Here is a 24,021-nt window from a genome sequence, read left to right as displayed (position 1 = left end):
TTGAACTTGTGAGTTTGTGGAAAGTTTCTGCTTGAATTTCTTTGCAGGATGTCAGAAAACCTTCCCAGAGCTGCAGTTTTGATATGAACTGCATTCCACCCTCAGATCTTCTGCTAGAGGAAACTCCAAAGGTTCTCAATAGGGTTGAGGTCAGAGGTCAGAGGAGGATGGTGACCACACCATGAGTTTCTCCCCTTTTCTGCCCATAGCAGCCAATGACACAGTGGTATTCCTTGCAGCATGAGATGGTGGATTGTCATGAAGATGATTTTGCTACTGAAGGTTCAGCTCTTCTTTTTGAACCATGAAAGAAAGTGATCAGTCAGAAGGTCCATTTACTTTACTGAGGTTATTTTCACACCTTTATGGACTCTGAAGAGGCCGACCAATGATTCTCTCCCCATGATTTTAGCCCAAAGCATGACTCCACCACCTCCTTGCTGACGTCACAGCTGTGTTGGGGCGTGGTGACCATCCACCACCAATCCACTACTGGATCAATCTGGACCATCCAGGGTTGTACAGCAGTCATCAGTGAACAAGTCTGTTTGAAAATTAATCTTCACGTACTGCTGGACCCACTGCCACCGTTTCTGCCTGTGAGTTCTGGTTAGGGGCCCAATAATAGGTTGATGCACCATAAGCCTCTGGAGGATCCTCCACCTTGAGGCTCCAGCAGCTTCAAATAACTGTTTGCTGCTTTGTAAGGGCATTTTAACAGCTGCTCTCTTAATCTGATCAATTTGTCTAACAGAAACCTTCCCCATCTTTGTTCTGAATCAGCCTCAAATCTCTTCACAGTACGATGATAACACTTCAGTTTTTGTTAAATATCCAATGTTTTCATATCTTGTCATACAGCACTACACTATCTGATGATTTTTGTCAGCAGAGATCCTTTCTCTTTCCCATAATGCTTGAAACCTGTGGCCTGCTTAATAATGTGGAACATCCTCCATAAGTAGATTTTCTTTAATTGAGCTCACCAGACAAACTAAACAACCAGCTCTCTGAAATTAATTATAGTGTGTCAAGAAAATCCGAGATCATCCCACTTCCCCATGCTGGAGATTTTAGTTTAACAGTAAAAATAAATAAAGTTATCTTTAAAATTAATTACTCAAGTAAAATCTAGACCCAACATTAGACTTAAATGTCAATAAAATCAATTTGGTTGTGTGTGTTGTTTCTGTCTCCTGCAAACTTTGCTTTAATTCTACTTTTTTCTATTTAATCATAAGAAATCATAGTCAAGACAGAGAGAGTCATGAAACAGGAAAAGCAGTTTCCTGGAAAAAGAGGAAGTAAGTTTCCAGCCTGCAGATTTATAAAAATAGTTCAGACTATTACTTTTCTCAAAGCATGAAAGTTTTAAAGAAAGAAATCTAAACATTGTGAGTAATTGGATAAGATTCAAAGTAAAATACTTATATTAATATTGGGTTACTTGTAATAATACTTACACTTACACTTGCATTAGTGGGTACTCTTACAAGTAAAACAAGTAACTGTAACTTTGATATCAAATAATAAGAATCATGGATTATTCTTGGTTTCTTTTCAGAAAACATTTGTAATAACTCACATTAAGATTACAATAAGAGTAACTGATAAATTATGGTTATCATAACATTATAAATGAATGATAAATCAGAGAAGCTACAGAAGTTATAAATGTGATTTTTACTCTGAACGTGAAATGGTGTAAAAGGTGTAACTGAAATTAAAGATCACTGATGTGTTGGAGGTGGATAGTAGGTGAAAGGTTAAGGGAAAAAGGGGAACTAACAGGAGAGCAGAGATGGTCAACACCTTATTTGGAAACAGGTTGTTAAGCAACCTGAGACATTAGCACAGACATCAGGACACAATGTCTCTAAGACAGTGATGGATATGAGATCATCTGTCCAAGCAGGTAGCCAATGAAATAAGCACAGCAACAGTGCTAGCCAATGCAAATGAACCAAAAGGGTGGATAAACCCTACAAAAGGTGGGTGCAAAAGAGGAAACTTTGGTTGGATCCTCCAGGCAGCTTCGAGTCAAGATCGAGATGGACAAAGAACTCTGCAGCTGAAGAAGAGCCGGGGCCACAGAGCCGAAGACTGTCCTGTTCATGGGGACCAACCCGTCTGCCCTGAAACATGTGGCTTCAAATTGCACTTCTCTCATCAGCTGGGTTCAGACCCCAAAGACAAAGATGAAGACCAAGGTAAAGGCAAAGACAAAGGCAAAGACAAAGAACAAAGACAAAGAAGAAGAACTGGTGACTTCCTTCCTGCCAGCACCCAAGTCCTGTGTGACCTCACCACCCATGAGGAGAAGAAAGCTCATCAGACCTACAGAGATCCCTGCCTTCGTCGACCAACATCCTCCTCCTGCTGCAACACCTCCTTCATCATCAGGCCAGGTCTGGGGTTCGAAAAGCCAAACTCTGTCCGTCTCTCTCAAAGGTTCCCTTTTTAGTTTGCAGTGTCAGCATTAGGGAAAGATAGACTAGATGATTGATTTTTCTTATTTGATTATTTCTGCTACTGAATTAAGCTGTACTGACCCTTGCAAAATTGCCTTACTAATAAAATATTTAGCATCAAGAAAATCTAAAAGATGTTGTGGACATTCAATTAATGAGTCACCTTAAAGTTCTTTGATGGTTGTAAAATAGCTATGATGTTCGATTCTGGAGAGGAAGAGGTGGAAAATGTTTATTGGTTCCTGATAGCCCAAATTTAGAACATCATCCTTGGGACTCGCCCGAGTCACTAAAACCTACCTGGTTCAGTAACAAGAGCAAATTGTAATAAAAGAGAACGAGTGACCGTTAACAGGTGTGTTCTGTGAAACTAGTTGGCTGCAGGCTGATCAGTCTGGCTAATTCACAGGGGGAAGAAGGGCGGGACACCTGGATGGAGGTCGTCAGAAACCAGGCGAATCGTTTCTCGATGCCAGCTTAAACAGAGTTTACTTCAGTTCTGGACAGGGTAAATCTCAGCAGATTTAGGAAACTCGATTAACCCGTTAGATGGAGAGCTGGTACCACATCTCCCCTCTCAGAAGAGGAAGTAGAGAGAGAGGGAAGGAAGGGGGGGGGGGGATGTGGCACAATAACAAGTGATTCAAAGAGCCCTGACACACAATACCATCTATAAATTTAATAGCACAACAAAAAAGTTGAATCTTCATGACACTTCAATCCAATTTGCATAACAATTTGGAACATGGTGTAATTAATGGTTAATAGATTAATTAAATTAAACTCAGCACCAGTTCCCCTAAGAGTGAGATTTGAAGAAAATGTTTTGTATTGTCCTGTAGCCACTGTCTGAAAAATCCAAACACGTTCTTTATTCAGAAGATGTTCTTTTGCTTTTTCTATTTGGAAATAGTTCTGGACAGTAAATCAAGAATATATATTGTGGTAGACACATGATTGGTATCAATAGATAATATGTAAGATAGAATATTCAATCATTTCTATGAACTCCAATCCAAAACCTCACGGCATTCTGGGAGATGTAGGTAGAGGAAGGGTTTAGTCGCTCCACCTCTCACGGTCTGCTAACCAAGGTTGGTGGCATCAACTAATTCACTCACTCTTTGGTTACCTAGCAACTACCTGTTGAGTAACTTAGCAGCAGTTTAAGGTTTTGCCACCATGTCTCATAAGTGCTTAAAAATAAACAACGGTGTGGAGTGAGAGGATAAAATGAGGACAACAAACCGAGGGGATATTGTGGATAAAAGAGGAAAGGTCACACCGCCAGTTTGGTAATACGTCAGATATTTAAAACAAAAAACTAATTGATAATTATCAATATCGACTGATGTGAAACATATATCATGACACAATTTTCAGCCATGGCGTCCAGCCCTGTTCTGAAGAGTGGAAAAAGTCACCAGTGACTTTGTTATAATACTTATAATGTGGATTATATGTTATAGGATTGACATTGTAACTTTGACACTTCCTGCTGTTACCACTTTTACGAGATTTTTCGCTCATGAAGAAGAATATTTGTACCACGTTTTTGACAAAAGGTTTAGTTTTGCTAGTATAACTTTCCTCCAACACAGAAAAAGAGAAACAAAGATCCATCCATGTACTGAAAATGGTCCAGTTAGGTCCTTAGAGAACAGAAACAGCCGTTTCTCCTGAAATCATTCACCTTCCCAGGCTACAAATGCGTGGTTTGAATTCTTACAGTGGCATGGAGCAGTAACGTGACTTTCTGTTTTCCAGGTCTTTGTGTTGAAACATCAGGATTCAAGGGGCAAGAAGGACAGCAGAACTGAGGGAATGAGGGGATTTCATTCAGTTCTTCGAGGAGGTTAAAGGGTTAGGAGAAAAGGGGATTATCGGGTATCTGGAAAACAAATACACGGCACACGAAAGGTGACTCTATGTTGTGCACACGACACGGTGCAAACATAGGGACAAACCTTGGTTCTCCTGGCGTCCAGCAGCTGCAGAGCATGAACAGAATGAACAGAAAAACAGATGTGTGGTGAAAACAGAGCGTCAGAGCTTGATGCAACAGAAACGGATGATCAACACAAAGCAGAAAAATCTTAAATGAGAACTGCTGGTTTATCACTCTTGCAGTCAGTAAAGCAAATTTACAACAAAACTTTTTGATACCAAATATTTTATCTTGTTATAAGAAAAAGAACAGAATGTTATGCTTTTTTTAAGCTATTAGCCCAATTAGTTTCAAGAAATCCAGATTAAATGATGTGAATCGTTTTAATAGAGCTGAACATAGACATTTTTTTCTTTATAACAAGTAAAAGTATCTGCTAGAAAATAGATTTTTCATGTGCAAACCAAATTTTACTTAGACTGGATTACCTTTCTGGAAAGACATTTTAGAAATGGGTTGAAGTGTGTTTAGCATTTTTTCCAATAAAATGTGAAAATATATTTACTAATCAAAAAATTTGTAATGAGAAGCATTAATAGTCAAGTTAAAAGTAAAAGAAACAACTGAGAACTATTTTTTTTTTTTTTTTGCTGTATGATTCTATAATCTAGCAAATACATTAACAGAAAATTAAACTGTAACATGGACTATACATGCTCTACAGATTTACAGTATACAAAAAGTTTACATTATTAACATTATTCTTTTAATGACTAACTTCAGAAGTACTTGGTCCTATTAGTATACAACCAACAGGAAAATAAGCAGCAGAAAAATAAACACCAGTAAAATTCTGACCTAAAGACACAAGATCACCATTTTACATTTCCCAAGTGCTTCTTTAACCACCAGGGGACAGTGTTTGCATTTCCAGTAAAAGCTGCTGAATCTTCTACTGACTGCTGCCATGACAGGTTGTTTCAGTCAAACACCCTTTCTCTGAGTCACTGGCCTTTGGTACAGCAACCAAAGGCTGCTATATATATATATATATATATATATATATATATATATATATATATATATATATATATATATATATATATATATATATATATATATATATATCTATATATATATATATATATATATATATATATATATATATTTATTTATTTTTACAGCAAGCAAATGATGCTACTGTAGTTAGATTTGGAGTAAAGTGTGCCCACACTGAGAAGAAACCCCAAAAGATTTTCTTCTTTTTTCAAATCTATCCTTCTCATTTCTGATCATCCCTCCTCACCAATCAATAAACTCCTGCCTTGGAAACCAAAATGCAGAAAACAATCCAATGACTGCATCTGCATAATTGAACTGTGACTTAAAATCACTATACAGCCTTCCGTCCGGTTTCTCCACATCAGCCAAGGCTGAGGTGTAGCTGTTTGTGTGAACTGGTCATGACTCAGGTTATACTGGTGCTGTGGTCATGAGGGACGCTGAGCTGCTGTGCCTCCTTATTGTACTGACACCTGGGCCAGCCGGGGGTAACTGGCTGTCATAAATCTTGCGGTGCAGAAACAGAGAATCCTTTTGAGGGCAACATCACACACTGACTCAGGTTCTGGCTCCTGCCATATGAAAAAGCGTTAGCAGAGGGGTTGCTCTGTCTGACAAGTAGGGGGCCGTTTTACCTGCACCAGTGTTGAGCTTCTGAGCTCCCCCAAGTCAATTGCCACTGAAGATTGAAGAGGGAAAAACCATCGAAGTTAAAAACAGAAAGAATGAATGGGCACTGAAATATTTAAATTATAAATTGAACCCCAGGGCAGCATTTGACACCAGTTTCTGTTGCTTTGGTGCTTCTCATACCATGTTTAAAGTGTAGTATGATGGGGGTTGCATAATACTGTGGATTACTTTAATCAACAGGTGCCATTATAGAGTTTATGACAAGATAGATGGGGCTAAAAGAAAGTAAATTAGAAAAAACAACTGTGAACATAGGTGAAGGTGCAAATACCCGAGCACCAAAAGCGAGAGGTCAACTATACAGCCAGACAGACATTGGATTATTTTAGATCAAAGCATCAAAAATAATTCACCAGAATGATCTAGTCAAAGCCCATACCTAAATGAAATTAGAATATGTGACAAGACTTGATAATTGATACTCACAGGCACTTTCCACTCTAAGTTTGAACTATTTAGCAAATAAAAAGCTGGCAAAGACTTGCAGATGTAATGCAATGAGACATCTTACTGCAAAGTATTGATTCAGGGAGGCTGAAATTAAGTATACAGCACAATCTTTGTGTTTGTAGTAGTAAAAGAAAATAAACCATATCTTAATATATTTCTAATTAATAGGGATGTGCTTCTTCTTGTTGGTTTGCCACAATAACTTTCCGTACTCAATTCAGTAAATTGTATTCTAGTTTGTGAAAAACTGGAACAAAATGTGAAAAAATGTGACAAAAGCTTGAGAGGAATTAACTTTTGGATTGCATTGTGCGGTGAGCAGCCTTTCATGGCATTAATGCTGCCTAATTTCAAAATTTCTTTTCATTTCAGGTATTTTCTAAAACTCTTATCTTATTTTGCATTCATCATAATTTTGGCCATTTCTGCTTTAATTCACAGATAACATCACAACCAGATATTCACTAAAATAAAAGAAAAAGTGTAATTTTCTTTAACAATTGGATGTCACAGAACATCCCATCGACTTACTTCAGCCATAATTTAAATGCTTCACACAAACAGGCCATTGATACAAACATGCCTAATAAAAGGCTGGCTCCCACACTGTGTGCCTTAAAATATTATTTTGGCCCCTTAAGCAATTAGATGATGGCCCCTGCTCCAGAATGAACCATCTGGTGACACAGGAACCAGCTGCTCTGCATGTAATGCTCTATATACATGGGAGGTTGTGTTTTTGTGAGAGTAAATGAGCAACTCCAAAGCTCTTGAGCTGCACCAGCCTACTGTTCACACCGTTCCTAATCTCTGTGTAGTGCGTCGTGATAGCTGACAATACACAATTACACCCACACCACACAAGCAAACGCTGCATTTCATCACCTCCCCTCAGTTAGCACAAAGTTACAAGAGGGCCGCCTGCAGAAATCTGACAGTCTGAGACGTTAAAAGAAATAAACCATCTTTTACACTTTTTGTCTTAATCAAAATCTTATTAAAATGCTTGAGCTTGAGGAAGCTGTTTATTGTGTGACTAAGCAGCTTCAGCAGCACTTGATAGGGGTTGCTTTGTGGGTTAGCATGAGGCCAGATGGTTCATGCAACCGCTTGGCAGTCACAAGGGCCATACTGGAACCAGTGTGTATTCGATACCACCCACACACTTTGCTAGGGTTCTGCTTGTCATGACAGACCACACCAAGAGCAGACTGTCAGAATGTGAAACAATCAATAAAGAACTCTGTGATTCTGCAAAGGTATTGATCCTGATACAAATCCCTGTGTCCTCCCATACAGTGTCTCGACTAGTGGCATCTCCAAAACTCTGGGTTCACAGTCCCATTACAGGCGGCTGCTCAAGTGGCAACATATAGACACTGGCTGATGAAATTAGGTTCTGCATGACCACAGATAACCACTTTGAGTGCTGGTGGCACAAAACATATCAATAGTGCTACTTTTCTTTCCTTAAGTTGTGGGCACAGATCAGATATGACTTCAGGTTTCTTTTAGTGGCCAGGTTTCCTTTGCATGATCTTAACCATCTTTGTTGTTTCCCCAACACATCTGTGTACATGTGCCCCGTCTTTGTTCGTGGCAACCACCATGGGGGCTTTTTTGAGGCGAGCTCATCAACACAACAATTTTGGCACTCTTGGCAGCCAGATATTTGTAGTGCTTGACTAAAAGTTGTCCTGTCAACAGATTCACAACCTTAATCTCTGCTGTTTGTCCTGAATTACAGCGGGCCTCTTACTGTTTGTCTGATTAATGGCCCTCTTGCCTACTTGTCAGGAAATGTGAACTGCCATGTTGTGGAAGAATTATACCTGTCCCATATTAATTTTTTGATTGTTTGTTTTTTCTTGCATGTTCATGAGATACACATGATATTATTTGGGGATAAAACAGTAAGGAATGAATGAAAAAAAATTCAAGACTCTCTCTTCAGGTTATTAGTAGCAAGACACCATACATATTTTTTCTTCAACTTCAACATTATTCACAATTTTGTTTTTATCTATTGCATACAATCTCAATAAAGTACATAAAGGTTTCAACTGTTACATGACAAAAGTGAACAGTTTTTGTTCTAAGGGCTGCGAGAGACACCAAAAGTTTAGGGTTGTTACGTGACAAAGTGTCACCATGTGACTGCTGTAGCTTAGAAGATAAGTTAAGTCAACTTCCCGCACTGATGTGCAGTACCTTGTTTGCACAGCTGAATTATAAAACATGTGTGTAAACAAATAATTGTGAGTTCACCTCTCACACATGAGCAGTACACTGTTCTGTTTGATTACAGGGCGACACCAGGGGAATTACCTCTAATTAAATTTTCACTCGTCACACACCATGTATTATATAACACTCGAATGGACACAAGCTTAAATGCTTATTCGTGTTGATGGTACGTTGTGTCTATGTTCCAAATATAGAAAATCCAGAATTTGGGTGGAATACAGCATGATTTACTTTAAGTCTTGCATGCATGTGCAGAAGGCGCAAAGCGGGATCTATTTTTGTGAGAACCGTTGATGAGGGCTGACTGGGCAGCGGAGCAGCAGTGGTCATGACTCAGTCAGATATGGTATGCTCTAGCTCACACTCTCGCCTCCAGCGGCTCTCATACAGCTTCGGCATGACAACAAAAATTCTGCTCAATTCAATGAAAACAAAATCAAGTTGCCCTTCACAATAAAAACCTACCACACAAAACGGTCTCACGCTAATCATCGCTGCTAGTCATCACCTTCACTGTTTATTACTGAGGCTCTGCAGGCTATGGGTGGCATTTAAACAGAAAAAAAAAAACGTCTATACTCCAGAAAGTGAATGTTATTTCAGGAGATTTTGCAAACAGAAGCCCATACACCCTGATTCTGATTATCTCATAATAAATGATGCATGGTATTTGCTGAAACTAACTGAGGCCTAAGGCACCTGGTGCAATTGTAAAAATTGGTGCTAGAAGACAGATGCAATGATTGGCTTGAAATTTCTCCATTATTAATGAGGCAATTTGCTCCTCAGTCAGCCTCTTAGTAAGGCCAGTGGGTGTGACCAAACCATCCCGCTGTAAATATACACTTACGTAAGCAAGCCTCAGAGCCCAGAAATCAAGTTAGAATAGACCAATTATAGAAACAAGGCACATCTGCCTTTTATTAGCTGCCACACCGCATTAATGAATCCTACCAGGAGGAATATAAATATCACTTGACATAACGGGAGAGCAAGCACTGAGTCCTCTCTTAGATTCAAGGATGATGCCATGGAAACCCGTCAATGAACAGCTTTTATGATCTGCAGGACACATTCAGCTCCTAAACTCTCTGAGTTCCAACTAAAAATATCACAATGAGGATTTAACAATTCTTTATAAAGAAATGTGAAAAGCTGAGTTGCTGTGGTTCTGTCGATGACCCAGCTGATTCAGCTTTAACACAGACTCAGATTTTTGCAAATCATAATGATGTAAAATACTTCTGGTCTTGCAGAATTGACTGGTAGTTGGAGTAAAGTGCCTTGCAAAAGTATCCATACCTTTTAAACACTTTTTCGAGATTAACACAAAGCAAATTTGGAAGGAGGAGGGAAAATTATATATATAAAAAAAAATCTCCATACATTTATAATTCACCAATTTCACTGCGTTTTTATATATAGATATTGATGGATTAATACTGAGATTAATACTGAGATTAGATTAATTAAAAAGGCACATCACACATTTTATATATTCATCTATATAAACCGTTGAATTATTTTTCTTCCACTTCACAATTATCCAGAGCTTTGTGTTGTTGTATCACATAAAATATCCTCAAAATGCACAAAAAGTACAAAAATACTATTAGGTTAATAAAATATTGAAATGTTCAAAGGGTATGAACTCTTTAGCAATGTGCAGAGACAAAACCCCATCTTTGATATGAACATCAACAAGTCCTGTGTGGAAAAGCCCACTGGTGGTATTACACTGGGACCTTGCAGGGTAGAGTAATGACTAATCATGTCTGTTCAGTGTAGGAAAACAGAGCTGGAGCAGACACAATGCCCTGCACAAAGACCGAGCCAAACTCAGCCTTTAAACTGCTCACAGCATTACTCAGTGTGCTGCATCGTGAACTCAGCCTTTTCTTTCTGAAAATGCATTTGTTCTGGAAAGCTCAATCTGTATTCACAATTTACACAATATCAGAGTGTCATCCATTTCCACTTGCCAGAGGCTGAGCATTTGCTTGCACCAACTGCTAGCCAACTATTAATAATCCTGCAGGTGAGGTCTGACATTAAAGAAAGTGATCTCCAACTATTTTTTTATGCCAAGACAATCACTTAAAATAGACAGAAAGATGATAAATCTTTGTAGAAATGACTATATGAACCAAAGTAAACACTGTGAGATGATGCAGGTCAGAGCATATGAAGAGAAGGCAAAGGAAGACAGACGGGGAGTGTTTAAGTGTCCTTGACATTTGTCTCTGGGCCCTGTGCCTACCCCTGTCAGTAAGTGATTTAACTGGGCCATGACTACACCCCCACACCGAGGTAAGCAGAAAAAAACCTTTTGACATCTCTTCCCCTGGGGCCAATCTGCTGAACCTGAGAAAATAAACCAAAATTAAGCGATATCGGGACCAGACTGCATTCAATACACCTATCGGTAGTGTCATCATACTTTTCACTGAGCCACAAATAACTGAACGTTAAGATTCCTGCACTACTCCTTTTTAGTTGAAGTGCCTGTATTTTCTGTGGCTGAAGTCTTATTGATTCTTCTCTGGATGAAGAGATATTTATGTCAATAAAAGAACATCTTTCCAGAAAGGTTTTACAAATCTGTAAAAGACAGAATTGACTGCTTTAATTTTCTACAGTATATACAAGAGAGGATGGCTGTGATTATTTGCAAAAGACAGCGTGGCAAAAGCAGAGATAAAAGCAGAGCAAAATGGGCAGACAAATAGGCAGTGAGTGAAATTCACTGCAGCAATAAGTGGATTATGACAGCTCAGAGAGGAGTGGTCTCACCTGATTCTCCTCATGTGTGACTCTCATCTGCTCTTTCAGAATGGACGTTCGAGCCGCCTCCTCTTTCCTCATGATCCTCTCCTTCTTCAGCTCTGGGCTCCAGAAGCTCTTGATGCTGTTGGTGGAAGATCCCAACTTACTCTCCTTCAGGTCAAGCTCCCGCCGCAGCATCTCATTCTCCCTCTGCATCTCCCTGAGCTGGGCCTGCATCTCCAGCAGCTCGCCACCACTGCCCCGCATGGCCTGCCTGAGCAGAGCCGAGGGCACCCCCTGGTGGTGGTGGGCGTGCAGCATGGAGAGGGAGCCCAGGTCACTGTAAGACAGAAGGTCAGCATGAGGCAGCCCCACTGAAGCAATATTGGGGCTGCTGCCCATGGCTGTGACGCGACCCCCGTACATGGCCCGGCTGGTGGCGCGACCCAGAGTCATGGTTCCCTTTGGGTAGGTGGCAGTGGAGCCCACGCCCTCGTGGTCACTCAGGTACATGGGCCCTGAAGTAGCATAGGCAGCGTTGAGTGATTGGATGTTCTCCATGGAGAGGGTCTTGCCCCCTGCACCACCCCCGCTCCCACTGTGTGCCCTTCGATGGCCCAGTCTGGGGGACCTTGGAAGGCGCGGGGACCGTACAGGGCTGCTCTCTACATGACCTACAGCTCTGGCACTGCCGTACATGTCCCGTGATTCAGAGGAGTAGCCACCAGAGGGTCCTTTAACAGGGGCGTGCTCAAATGAGACTGCTCTGACTTTTTTCAACCAAACATGGATGACTTATTTCATGTCTGAATGGGTGGGTTAGGTCACATCAATGTCAGATCTGAGGAAACAGGGGAGAAGCATTTGTCAGACATATAGCATTTCAGAAAAAACAAAAAATAAACAGTACATTCCTGTCAAAAATCTAAGCTCTAGACGAAAAGGAAATTTTATATTAGCTCTAAGATTTGTATTAGTCAGCATAGGTGACAAGCTGTCCCAATTTACGAGGCTCTATTTTCAAATGGCCTGCATGAATTTCACAACATCATCCCAGATGTCTCACAGGCTAACATTTATCTATAGTAGATCTCAGTACTGATTTAAATATAACTTTACAGTCTCACATTTCTCTGACCTGAATTATGATAGCCATCATTTCATCAGTGTAAACAAAGATAACCATAGAGAGCCTTTTAGATGTTGAGGAGCTTGTTCTACAAAACATCAGTACATTTTTAATCACTTAGAATCCATCTGATTATTAATTATTTTTGTTTTCAAGCACAGATTTAGTAAAACCATGCCATACGTTACAGATCCAATTAGCAGTTTAGTGTGTGATATCAGGCTCATCATCATCTTCTAAGAAGTGTTGTTTCTTAAGGCACTTTGTTAATTAGCTATCATATAAATATTCAAGCAAATCTATTGGCACCCCAGGTAAAGACGTGGAGAAAGCTTTAAAACAAATCAGCTTTTGTTGCAGTAGCATAATCTTAAAAAATGGGAGACGAGTGGAAACTTTTTAATAAGTCACTCACAAACTTAATTTTTCCCTGGGTTTTAAATATGACACAGTTTCTATTAGCCAACCCTTGCAAAAATAATCAAACATGCATTTAAAGAAAGGCAGACTGCTGTTGATCTTTAAGGAAATGTCTACAAAGATGCAAATTCTTGTCTAAACGTTTATTTCATGTATAATCCAGGCAATAATATAAAACTTTAACATTGTGATTAAATCTTATTGCTATCATGCACAGTCAGCATGGAAGCAAGGATGATAAAGTCTAAAATGAACAGTAAAAGTAAAATAGTATATTTCCCCCACTGACAGGATGTGTTCAAACTAAAATTTCAGTATGAGATTATGCCACTGTAATAAACACATTTATTTTAAGCCTTTAAATAGTCCCCAGAGGTGCTGGTGCTCTTTGTGTGTGTGTGTGTGTGTGTGTGTGTGTGTGTGCGTGTGGGCGTGTGTGTGTGTGTGTGTGTGCAGAGTGCTGTACATAGAAATACAAGAGAGAAAAGTAGGGAAGAAAGATCAATAATTCTGACAAATAAAGACATACTGGACAAGAAATAAAGCAACATTTCTGCAGCACTGTCTTGTCTCATAAGCTAACTGATAAATATTTACTGACAGAGTGAAGCTTGGCTCACAGTATGACTGTAAGAACTGGACCCAACATGTCTTTTATCTGAGACTTATACTAGAGAGAAAAAAGTCAGAAACCACCACATATGCTACGCATACATTCTTTAAATGATAAACGCCTATCCATGTTTTTATGTTCAAAAGATTAATGAAATTGCAAAATTGCACAAGTTTTAAAATAAAGCTCTTCCTCCTGGGTAAGAAGAAAAATAATATGATACAGGAGACTTAATTTTTAATCATGTAATAATAGCGGGGCCATTTAATGCTGTCCTTTGGCTTTAATAAATTTCTAGATTTACTATGGGCTGCGATTTATTTAATCTGAAGGCATCATTATTTTACTGTGGTCGATATTTTTAGGGTAAAAACTGAATGCTATTAAACACAAATGTCAAGACAAAGACACTAACCAGGGTTTTTAATTTCCCCAGCTGTCTAAGGATGAAAGATACCGATATGTCTAAGCGGTTGAAAAAGGTTGTTAATCATACACGTGTAGACTTTTTCATCTTTCTCTCCTCCTGGTGAGAAAGATTCGGTTGCCATGGTGTTTCTGTCTGGGCTAGCGCAGACAGAAACACCTGTCGTCATCACAAGAAGGTGGAAGAAATCTTCAAAATATCAATCAAAGAAACTGTGGCTGAATATAGCAATAGTGACAAGGGGAAGGTTTGTTTGTTTGTTTGTTTGTTTGTTTTCTTCTTTTTAAGTAATTCCTGTATATCTTTAATTTAAAGGACAGATGAAGAGATTATTCATAAAAAGAGGAATCCATGTGTCAACAGGTTCCTCCGACAAACAAAATACGCAAAAATTACCCATGACAGGGGCTTTACATAAAATTCAGAAAGTCATTCCCATCCGTAAGATAAAGTTATGAGAGCGTAGATATAGAAATAAATATAAGTCAGCAGAACAACAAATTTTAATTTGCAATGAGAAAATGTTCTCATTTTTATATTCAGAGAATTTGAATCAGAGATGATTCAAAAAAGGCATTTACCTTGATCTGTACTCATCTGTGATCGGTTTGTGAAAAAATCTGATCATTTCTCCACTAAATGCATCACAATTAAGAGCTGTTGGTATTTTAAAACTCCTCAAAACATATTTTCCAATGCATTTATTTATTTTTTTTAATTATATAAAAGCTGGCAACATTTGCTTTGATGCAAAGGGATAATATTCCCTCATAGTTACTAGAATTTGCAGAACATTTCTTTTTGTTCCTCTTTAAAATATATATCACAAACAGTAAACCAGAGTTCAAAAATGCAGCCAGATCAGATCAGTGAGGTCTGGTGGGTAAATATATATCAGTGGGAAAAGCAGAATCCAGCAGGGGTTCAGACAAAACAGCATCCAGCACAAGTTCCAGCAGGCTTGCTGCACACTTCTGAGGAAGATAAACACGTGTTTGCTTCTTTGATCCACCAGTAGTGTAGATAAATCAGTTCATGTGTTGGGCTGCATCTCCTGTGACGCACCTTTGAGTCAGTGTTTGTCAGCTTTTGTGTACCTCACCACTGATGGGTCATTGATTAAGGGAGTCACTCTGCCATTGTTTTGTTTTTTTCTTTTCTTTTTGCCTGCCAACCGTTCCTTTCCTTATCACAAACAATGTCCATTCCAGACTGCACAATATATCCAACGTTTTTAATGCCTTCTTGTTACGGCTATTAGTTACATAAGTGGAACAGGATTTTCAGGAAAACTGTAACTAAATGGGGAAATTATGTGAGCAGAGCAGGGCTGCTGAGCTAATAATCTGGGATGTGATGACGACACTTTCACTTGTACTCCACTGCATGTCTTTCTCCTGTTGATATTAATTTTACGCTGCTGTCAGTTTGCCTGAAACGTGCAGCAACCTCCACATTTACTGACACGTATTTGGAAATTCCTTAAAGTAAATTACTTTCAAGGGTTTATTGTGGACTTCCACCAGAAATCTAGAAAAAATGTTGCAGTATGAAAATCGTGGGTTTTGTAAAGTAAACAAAAGACTTATCTTCAGGGCTTGTCCTATAACTGACTTTTACAAATTAAATGTAGTCCTAATTCAGCCTTATTTTAATTGAATTGGGTCAGTAGTTTAATTCCAGATGTACTCTGACTTTGTGTTGATTTAAAATCCTTTTATTTACTCTACTTTTTTTTTTTTTTGCTTTAATGTTATGATTAATTTATGTCTGTAACAGCTGCTTGAACTAAGAGTAGATTTTAATTAATGAATTATTTGTTCCTCTTTCCTTTTTTAAATGTTATGTGTCATCCTCCTCACTGTGCTTTGCAACCAGATAAACTTCATTTAACTAAATTTCTGATGCCATTTGATTTATGAGACTTAACAAAAATCTGCCTAACTTTAAATACAATATTTTTCTGTATTCCATGAAGGGAACAGAAATGTGCCTCCATGTCAAATCTGCTTATTTCCCCCTACTATTACTCATGAAAATGTACACAAAACTATGATCTACCTAAAAATAAATGCTTCAGTTACATTTGTCTATGGGTGATGCTTTTTTGAGAAAATGTTATTTCTTATGCAGGATTTCTTCTCCACTGAACGAATGAATTCAAATAAAAATTTTTGGTTTATTTTGTTTGTTTGTTTGTTTGATTTTTTCATAAAATGACTCAGAATCTGTTTCTGCAATAGACTAAACTATTTCAAGGCTTTTTACAGATTTTCACTCTAATTGATGTGGCGAGTGCTGTAGTCCACAAGTGGTTTCCTTTTGGTTCTTTTTATAAAACAGCTTCATGACGATAACCTCTATAGCGCCCAAAGCAAGATGAAGATAGATTTCCTTTTGTGATCCCTTTTCAACTTTAGCGATTAGAATACTGAGGGGTTTTTTAATGGTTCCCAGTGTTACACACTCCTATCAATTTCCCACTTAAGAGTAAGGGGATTTTTGTAGAAATTATCAGCCGATGTGGTTATTACTGCTAACAGAGCAGAGGAGTGGGCATCTACTGTAAAATAATGTTTTAATTCTCCAATTTACAGCTTTGATTTAAAATAGGTAGCAATGTTGTGTTTTACTTTGACTTCTTAGCATTTCATTCTGTTGTTTTCTACCTTATTCCAAGCAATAGAGCTGCACAAGCAAATTTAATTCTATAGTTTAATTATTTAATTATCTATATTTGCTGTTAACCTATTTGTCAAATATTGGTTAAATGCAAGTTATCCCTTTCAAAATCTATCAATATAATAATATGAAATGCACAGCTATAAAATGGCTGGTTACCAACTGTACAAATGCTTGTCAAAACACCAGTGAAATAAGTTGGGGATTGAATGATTTGGTTTAGGTGTCCACTTGCTGATAAGACAAGAAATATTACATGACTCTACTAACACGGCTCTGAAAATGTGAAAATATATCAGCTATTCCAATTGAACATATTGAAAACACAGCCAATTCTGAAACAAGGCCTTGGTTAAACTTGAATGGGATGCCCAAAAGATTGTGCTACCCTGGGTTAAGGGCCATATTGACTTTAGAACTTTCTAACACGCCCACAAGACAGTGCTGCCCTGCATAGTGATTTAAATTGTCCTGTAAATCGCTATGAAGTACACACAAGACTGCGGCAACCAGGGCAATGAGCTATGTTGCCTTGTAACCTTGCATGCTGCACCCACAAGACTCTGCCGCCCAGAGTAATGGGCCATATCACCCATTTGTTGACTCATTTCTTCAGTTTTATGAATCTTTGAATAGCACGGTTTTGAGCGAGATAGTTTTTTGACCTGGATCACAATGTTCTTTTTTTTTTTTTTTCTTTTGCACCCCACTTTCTGTATCGGAGGTGGGAGATCTTCAGTACATACATGTACATCTGATCAGCAAATCAGCAAATGCCAGAGTGAAGGCAACGTGGAAATGAATCTGGCTGTGCGGTGGTGCAGAAACAGCAGAGAGGATACAGATGTCCTGAAACAAAGATTTTTCCACAGGCACTGCCTTTGGAGAAAGAAGCCGGTTGTTCAATGAAGCAGTCATGACATTTAAAAAGCCATCATACAAATAGCGCAATGTGTGGAGTTATATGGCATTGAGAAACATATAACATGTAGGGAAATCTTGTTGATATTTTCTATGAAAGAGCAGATGCAACACATCCAGCTTCCTCATCAGGCATTCTACTACAGAAGCCTGACGCCTCCATGCCTCCTCCAGACTCAAACTGGATGAGATGTTAATGTCTCCAAATTGGCCCGTGCACTCACGTCACCAAATGCCAGCGTTAGCAGACTTTGCTGCTCAGAAATAGCTCCTATAAATTAAAATATGTTGCCAGCTGTGATCTGAAGGTGGAATTGATGGAGACTAGCAGGGCACGACCGAGCAATTGACAGCACACCGGGCCTACATGCTCGCCTGAAATATAACACTCTAACCTGTCGTGTGGGGGAAATCTTTATTTTTAGGAACAACGGCGCTCTGTCATCGCCTTTTCGCGACCATAACGTAATATTATTTTCCAGGAACCGGCTGGCTTACGTTGTCTCGTTTAATTAAGCGAGTAGGAACGATTTGGTTAAATGGACACAGCCTTTGCTTCTTTTTTTTTTTTCTTTTTTTTTTTTCTTTTTACCCCGGTGTGTCGCTCATAAAAACGCGCACAAAAAAACCGGGGGCGAACACGTTACGTATTTCAGGCGTCATTCTTTCTAACATTAAAATAGTACATATTAGTTTTTAGTGGTAAAATATCAACAGATACAAGGCATACCTTTTCAGTTGTCAATTGGTCTCCTTGGTCGCTCTGGACGGCATCTTGTCGCCTCCATTCAAGCCCAACAGCCTCTCTCAGCATCCTGCGCTGTCATTGGGCAGCGGGCAGCCTCTCTCTCCTCCTCCACACGGCCGCGAGCAGCATCACTGCGATACGGCAAGTGGCAGCTGGCAGGAAGGGATGGGCGGATCACATGCAGGGGGAGGAGAGAGAAAGAGCACGGGAGAGCGGCCTCGGTTTCGGTCGCGACTATCTGGTGCTGCTGCTGATAATATTCAGTTAGGCTGCTCATCTTTCCCAGATGTTTACTAGTTTTGGATCAATTCATACAGGTGACCCGAATTATTCGGCTTCGAAACTTGTTTGTTTTTTAATTACAGTGCTCTGCAGGAGTATTAATACCCCTTGAACTTTATTCCAAATTTTTAATTTTACCTGTTTTTCTATGTAATATATGAACTCAATCTAGAGGATGACTGAACTGAAAGAAAAAGGATGGATGTTTTTTTTTTTACTGACAAAACTCTGAAAAGTGTGGTGTGTATTTATTTACAAGCCCTCTGACTCTACAGTTTGTTGAAACACATTTCTCTGCAATTACAGCGGTAACTCTTCTGACATTTATGCCTACATATGGAAAATGTTGCCAGTACTTTGCAAAAACTTTCAAACGGAATCAAAGCTGACGGAAAACATTTGTGAAAATGTTTCCGTATTTGTCCAAGATTCCCAAGTGAGTTTATGTTTTGATTTGAATGAACTATAATTTATTTTCCCTTTGGGAACAATATATTTTTGAACTGTATTGTTCTGTTGGAGTTTGGTCAGTTTGTCACAGGGCGTCCATCCCATTTTCAAGTTTCTTGCAACCTTTCACATGTTTTCTACCAGGATTACCCTGTATAGAACTATCTCCATTTTCCAGTCCGATCCTGTTCATGTTGAACAAAAAGATCCACAAAGAATGATGCTGCCACTACAGCTACAGTTGTACAACGGGGATGTACAGTGTTACTTTTCATTCTGCTTGCTCTATTGGTTTGGAAAAGTGACTTTATTTCAATGGTAGATTTAATGAAGCCAGTCTCCTCAAATGTCAGAGTTATGGGATTGTTTTCCGATCCATTTCACACTCACGCACTACTTTGTGTAGTCTACAACAAAAAATCCTAACTGAAAAAATTTAATTTTGTGGTTGTCGCTTAAAATATGTGAAGGTTCAGGGGTTATAAATACTTTTGCAAACCACTGTAAAACAAGTAAATGAGTACATATTTGTCATTGTGTTTTTTAAATGCAACTGCATTTCAATGTTCTTTGAGAATACTGTGTTATTTTTTCTAACAAATTAAAAAAAGAACTTCAAATACCGTCAGATACCGTAGATACCGTAGATACCGTCATTGAAACCAAGAGTTTTGGTTTCAGAAATAGCGAAAGATGATATGAGATGTTGGGGAGAAGAAGGATATTTAAAGCAAAGTTTGGGGACCAAAAGGTTTTCTCACTCCTTTTGCCTGACACTTGGCAAAAAGAAAACAGTACAGCACTGTCTGAAGAGTACGGAAGAGGATTAGGGCCACCCAAAAAAAAAAAAAAAAAAAAAAAAAAAGAATTCTGAGTTTAAACTCAGAATTCTAATTTTAAAGTCAGAATTTTTATTTATTTATTTTATTCAGATGCACCATAGCCTAATTGGTGTTTCATTTTGAGGTAAAATCACAGTAGTACACTGCCAGTGTATTACTCAGTGGGTCAGTCAGTCAGTACTCAGGCCTGGCTGAGCAATGAAATGTATGAGCACAGATTTAGACAAAACTAGAGACTGAAGAGGCAAAGTAGTAAAATGTATCATGATAACGTATAAAATATCTTTCTTTCCAGTGTTTCTTGAGAATAATTAAAAATATTTTTTTTAATTTCTTCTTCTTCATGTAAAAGATTAGTTTAGTTTTCAGTTCAATTGAAAACTAAACTATAATATTATAATACAATGAAGTTGGAAAAAGCTCAGATATGATTTTTTGTGGTCTCACACTTCTGTATCCCACAAACAAGGACTTTTCTCAGGGGTGGGCAAAGTTTTGACATCCACTGATTGAAGGTGTGATGCAACCCAGAAAGCCTAGAAACTGAAGAATATTTACAGATTTTCCAACATTTTATGACTAATTGTAGACTAATTTGTTGAAGGATGCTATGAAAAATATCATCAAGCAAGTATCTAAGCCTTGAAATGTGAGAACAAGGCTATGTTTTTTTTCCCCCACCAGGGGGTCTTTTTGTGGGCTCTGGTGTCCCTTATACAGCAGTGGGCTGACAGGAGGAGGTGAAGGAGAGGGGAGAAGACATGCGGCAAATGTCGTCGCGTCCAGGAATCGAGCCCACGTCGAGGACTGGGGGCCTCCAGGTGTGGGGCGCGCTACCCTCTATGCCACCGGAGCACGCCCCAAGGCTATGTTTTTTAAAATGAAACAACTGTCGTGATATTCTATCTGCTAAAGCTCCGGCATATTCCTATAGTATTCAGGCTGCCCTGAGGATACAATGACTGTCTGCAAATCCCCTGAGCACTTTTCTGTTGTAACATAAATCTGTCTGATCTCATGACATCATAACTGCCATCATGAGAGGTGAGAGTGTCCTCCATTAATGTGTGAAGAGACAGCCCGGTACGCATTTTCAAAACAGAACAACCCTCCTGGCTGCAGCGCTGGCTGCGATCTTCCTCCTTCCTTCAGGCAAAATGAAATTATAGGTACTCTGTGCCGTTTTATAAACACTGACAGTAAGTACAGCTGACAGGACTTAAAGGAGAGACATCAGCATTTCTGAACAAACACCAGCTCTCTGCTTTTCCCTGTCAAACTCCCTGTCATGGACACAGACAAGCAGTGAAGGCGTGAAAAGAGTATGCTATGAACAAATGTATTCACAGTTTGACAAAGAAACTCTCTGGCCTTTGTTACTCTTGGCTTTCAATTAATACAAAGTTAGGTTAAGTTTTATATATCGTCAGCCGAGTAGCATAATTGCTTAAGTCATATTTTAACATTTTTGAGAAACAAGAAAAATATATTTTTTAGCAAACACATTGGAATTTTGTTATGATATTCTGACAGAAAATTCAACCAAATGGGTGAACAAGTTTCCAAAGAAAGTAAGAGACAACACTGATTGCATAACAAATAAAAGTAACTTAAGCAGACATTGCATTGACTTAGGTAATTCTGCTTTTACAGATAAATACAACAATAACCTAACCAGTGTATTTTTGCTCTCCTATACGTAACCAAGTTGAGTTACTTTCCTTCATATTGTGGTGTATTTGCTGTCTGCGCTATTAAAATTGGCAGTCAGAGTTTTTAAAAGGATCTCAAGTATTTAAAGATTTATTCATATATATGTATATATATATATATATATATATATATATATATATATATATATATATATATATATATATATATATATATATATATATATATATATATATATATATATATATATATATATATATTGTTACAGTCAAAGTTCTAACATGGATAACTGGAATTGAGTGTCAAAATGACACTCAATTCCATATATATATATATATATATATATATATATATATATATATATATATATCAGTGAAGCTACTAGGGAAGATTTAAATTGTTAAAAATAGCTGGCTAGTTTACAAAAATATATAAAGGAGGAGAGACTCAGTGAAACAAATTACCATTAAACACCATTTTTCAATTCAGCCTTACTCACTGTCATCACATCACTCAGCATGTGTGTTTGTTACTTTCTCGCCCTACATAATCTTTACTCACTTTACCTATCCGTATCCTGCAGTTATTTTCCTTGCCCTGGTAGTGTGTGATGGTTGTCAGTAAACACATGGATGAGTGACGGGTGAGACTGGAAAACCTGAGCTGGCAGCTCTCCTTCAGCCACAATTAGCTCCATGATCCACTCCACAGCCTGCAGGATTCAGGGCTGATTGGGTTATGGATCTGCTTCCTGTGGCATGCTTAATCCTTTTTAAGTGGATTCTTAATCACTTGTGTTATTTATTAGAGTTTCCCGTAGATTTTAAGGAGCAAAAGAGCTTAAAAATGTTGTAGTTACATCATAAAATATTGGTACAAGCTGGTGCTCGTCAGCCAATGAATCCAATTCATTTTGACACTCAATTCCAGTTATCCATGTTAGAACTTTGACTGTAACAATGACAAATATCTAATTTGCAGGATAACTATTCAGCCTCAAGTTCCTGTACTTCCTATCACTTTCCCATGAGTCATGAAGTTCTTCTCGGAGGTCACCGCCGATGTTAATAAGTGGTTAATCTTCAGAGGCACTGGCTCTTGTCACGGCTTTCAGGAAATGGATGAATGCAGGCACCCCAATTACAGCTTAATGACTTTACATTTATGCCTTTGATCTGAGGACACTGAGGTCAAGCAATCTAGATGATAACTGGAGTCTGCTAATCAATCGGCAATTCTACCCATACAGAAATGTCTAAGAAAACTATCCTTCATGCTTCATGTTAAAGGGTCACACTTTTCTCAGTTGTTTGAGATTAAATGCAAAACACAAATGTGCATTATGAATTTGGCAAATATTTAAACAGTGCAAGCTTGAAGAGAAATCAAGGAAAGAAAGAAGGAAAAGAAGACACAAAATACAACAAAACCAACAAAGGAAGAAAGGACACAAGGAAGGAAAACGAAAAGAGAGAAACAAAAACAGTAAAAAAAAAAAAAAAAAGGGACAGAAGGTAAAAACGGATTTGCATTGTAAAGGTGTCTGACTCCTGGGACAGGAAATAAAACAAATACTTCTCCAGAGCTGGATAATACTAAAATTCTTTAATTTTCATACAGACACCCTGCATCTAGCAAAAAGATTATAAAAATGAAAAATATAGGAACTAGGGTATGTTTTTTTTTTCAAATTTATGTGGGTTTAAAATTACACATGCAGTCACAAGTGTACAAACACCCTTAATAAGTGGTAAAAGACAAATTATACCTCAATAAATATTTTCATGTCATTGGATCCAACAAGTTCCTGGCTTGGCTGCTTCTGCATGTTTGATCACTGTTTCCAGTAGAAGAGGTGGATCCTGTTTAAATTGGTTGGGTTCTTGTCAGAGTGCTGATGTTAAAGCATAGACTATAGATTTTCAATAAAGTTCAGCTTTGTCCCAGCTAAAAGCAGCATGATTAGGTGTTCAGGATCATAGTCATGTTAGGAAACACAATTGTGCCCAAATTTGAACCATTTGGCCCAAAGAGTAAAGGACATTGATCATGATGTTCAGGAGCAATCCAGGAATCATGAAGACTCGAGTTTCATTATATCTGCTCAGTGTCACCGTCCACACTAGATTAACATCACCATGAACATAGTGGGTGCTGACCAGTAACCCGATCTTTCACATCTCCACCAGGACGATGATCCCAAACAACTGTTTGTAGAATAGATAAATCAAGCATAAAACGTATGGAGCAACATTTCTA

General features: G+C 38.4%; 1 protein-coding gene across 5 annotated transcripts in view; it reads right to left on the bottom strand.

The window, feature by feature from the left end:
- Positions 1-18,618, bottom strand: part of erc2 (ELKS/RAB6-interacting/CAST family member 2) — a 55,776-nt gene extending 37,158 nt beyond the window's left edge. For 2 of the 5 annotated variants that reach the window (XM_044122914.1, XM_044122916.1), the window contains exons 1-3: positions 18,500-18,618; positions 11,605-12,418; positions 4,439-4,462 (exon numbers count right to left, since the gene is read on the bottom strand). In XM_044122914.1, coding sequence (XP_043978849.1) covers positions 4,439-4,462; positions 11,605-12,276 — 696 coding nt within the window. In that variant the 5' untranslated portion in view covers positions 12,277-12,418; positions 18,500-18,618. The remainder of the gene's footprint in view (positions 1-4,438; positions 4,463-11,604; positions 12,419-18,499) is intronic. The other 3 variants (XM_044122915.1, XM_044122917.1, XM_044122918.1) reach the window with 2 other exon arrangements.
- Positions 18,619-24,021: the final 5,403 nt, after the last annotated feature.

This window comes from Gambusia affinis, linkage group LG07, assembly GCF_019740435.1.
Source record: "Gambusia affinis linkage group LG07, SWU_Gaff_1.0, whole genome shotgun sequence".
Taxonomy (NCBI): domain Eukaryota; kingdom Metazoa; phylum Chordata; class Actinopteri; order Cyprinodontiformes; family Poeciliidae; genus Gambusia; species Gambusia affinis.
This window is presented reverse-complemented; position numbering and strand designations above follow the sequence as displayed.